At 35.3% G+C, this 2,051-nt stretch overlaps 1 protein-coding gene across 1 annotated transcript in view; it reads left to right on the top strand.

Moving 5' to 3' along the window:
• Positions 1-232: 232 nt before the first annotated feature.
• Positions 233-2,051, top strand: part of LOC117178093 — a 5,751-nt gene continuing 3,932 nt past the window's right edge. Inside the window, exons 1-2 of the mRNA XM_033369333.1 lie at positions 233-1,157; positions 1,783-1,988. Coding sequence (XP_033225224.1) covers positions 370-1,157; positions 1,783-1,988 — 994 coding nt within the window. The 5' untranslated portion in view covers positions 233-369. The remainder of the gene's footprint in view (positions 1,158-1,782; positions 1,989-2,051) is intronic.

The raw sequence follows: 2,051 nt of genomic DNA, 5'->3' as shown, positions 1-2,051 counted from the left end.
CGTAAGAAAACAGAAAAGTGGGGGCGATACATGGGGCTGATCTTTGATAATATACATGTCGAAAACCATGTAATTTACGTGGTGTATTATACGTACCCATCCCTGACTACCACTTTACGTCCAACGTCGGTCGCCAACAGCCAGGCTTTGGACACTAGTATAGGAAACCGCGGTCACTTATTATTCTGATACTGTTTTGCGGGCTGGTTAGATTGTTCTGTCGGTCGTTCCCCCCTTCACGTCGCTCAGGGGCCATACTTGAATCTATCTCTCTCACTCCTTTACTGTTTACCAAATCACAGCTGTCGAATGTTTTGAGTGTCTTGTGTTTTGTTTGTGGTGTCCAGTGCTGTCAGAAAAATACTAAAAATGAGCTTTTTAAGTGATAAACAGAAGTGTTCAGTTTTAAGCTGTCCATCAACTCGACGGGAAAAGTATCATCAGTATCCGAAATGTGAAAGAATCGGTTGTAAGTGGGTCAGAGCTACCGCTAATCCAGAGTTACAGAAACTAACCTATAAAGAAGTTTTAGAGAAGCGGTTTGTAATTTGTTTCCACTATTTTTGGACTGAGGACTATCGCTTTAGCACGAAGGTAAAAAAACTGAAGGAGGGGGCAGTACCTTCATTGTTATTACCAGAAACCCCACAAAATAAACCTGCTAATGAAAAAATTGATGTCGAAGAAGAAAATCTTTCACCTCATGCATCACTGAACAGGAGTCCGTTTAAAGAAAAGTTCTCTCCTATCACTTTTCGTCATTGGATTTCCAAGTCACCAGGAAGTGTTAGTTTAAGGGAAAGTTCTCTTGTTCGATGTGCTGAGTATAGTGATTCTAGTGTTCCGTCAACGTCAAAGTTACTCAGTTCTTGTGTACATTCTGAGAATGCAGCTGTAGATGTGAGTTTAGATATTCCAGAAATCGGTGAAAGCAGCAAGGAAGGCGAAAATCTACAAGAATCTACAGGACCATTGACTGATGAGGCTATAAATGCCAATGTGCCTACTGAATCAGTAGAAATTCCAAGGCTAAAATCGAGGGCTTGTAAACGTCTAGTGTGGAAGAAACGTGATTTAGATGAAAATACGCGAGAAATGTACGAGCATGTTTTAGAAGCTAGAAGAGAGCGCGACAGTTACAGAAAAAGAAGTCTACGGTATTGTCCTTATATTACACATTTTGAATTTGAAACTAAATATACCAAGCCTTTAAAAAAATAAATAAATATAAGTGCAGCTTTTAGCATCAAAAAATTATAAATTCTTCTTAAAATATAAAAAAGCTATTATTAAATTGAATTTTATTTATTAATAAATTACTTCAGCTATTTCAATTAATTAACTCTTTCGCGCATTATGCACGTTCTATGCAATCCTTTTTTAAAGTTCAATAATTTTGATCCATTGCAAATTACAGCTGTTATATTGCAGCTGTAATTTGCTTTTACGCATTTACCTTGCAGATATTGATTTCATTGTACATGGTTAATTTGTAAATATTCATTTTTTATACATCGCTTTATATGCAATTTTATACATCCCTGATTGAATGACATTCATAAGTAATGACATTTCTATTTTATATTTAATTTGTTGAGAGGCACATTATTTGTATAAAGGTTAGATTGTTTCACTCTATAAAAAAAATCAAAAGTTTAGTTAAAAAATTGTGTGTATAACTAAATTCTCCTGCTCAGTTCTTAGTTTGGAATTGATCTTTTTTAGTTATGTACGTAATAATTTTTTGAATAAAGATATTGAAATTGATTTCGATGATTCAAGCATAAAGGAGAGAAGGTTTGCCTCGTGGGATCACATTGTCACTGCCTATGAAATCGACGTCTACTCAGACTTTCTGGAGAGAAATGTCCCAGATTTGACAGAACAGCACGTCTACATAGACAAAATTAAAAAAATAAGGGTAAAACTGATGATGCAAGTCTTCAGCCGTAAACTGTTTCGTTTTGTCGATCTCCTAGCGAAAGCAGGTAAGAATAATTTTTCTTCTACAGTAGTATTGTGATGTAAATGGAATATATATGTCTACAAAT

This window comes from Belonocnema kinseyi, chromosome 8 (genome assembly GCF_010883055.1).
Source record: "Belonocnema kinseyi isolate 2016_QV_RU_SX_M_011 chromosome 8, B_treatae_v1, whole genome shotgun sequence".
Classification (NCBI taxonomy): Eukaryota; Metazoa; Arthropoda; class Insecta; order Hymenoptera; family Cynipidae; genus Belonocnema; species Belonocnema kinseyi.
Note: the sequence above shows the minus strand (reverse complement) of the source record. Positions and strands in the feature narration are given on the sequence as shown.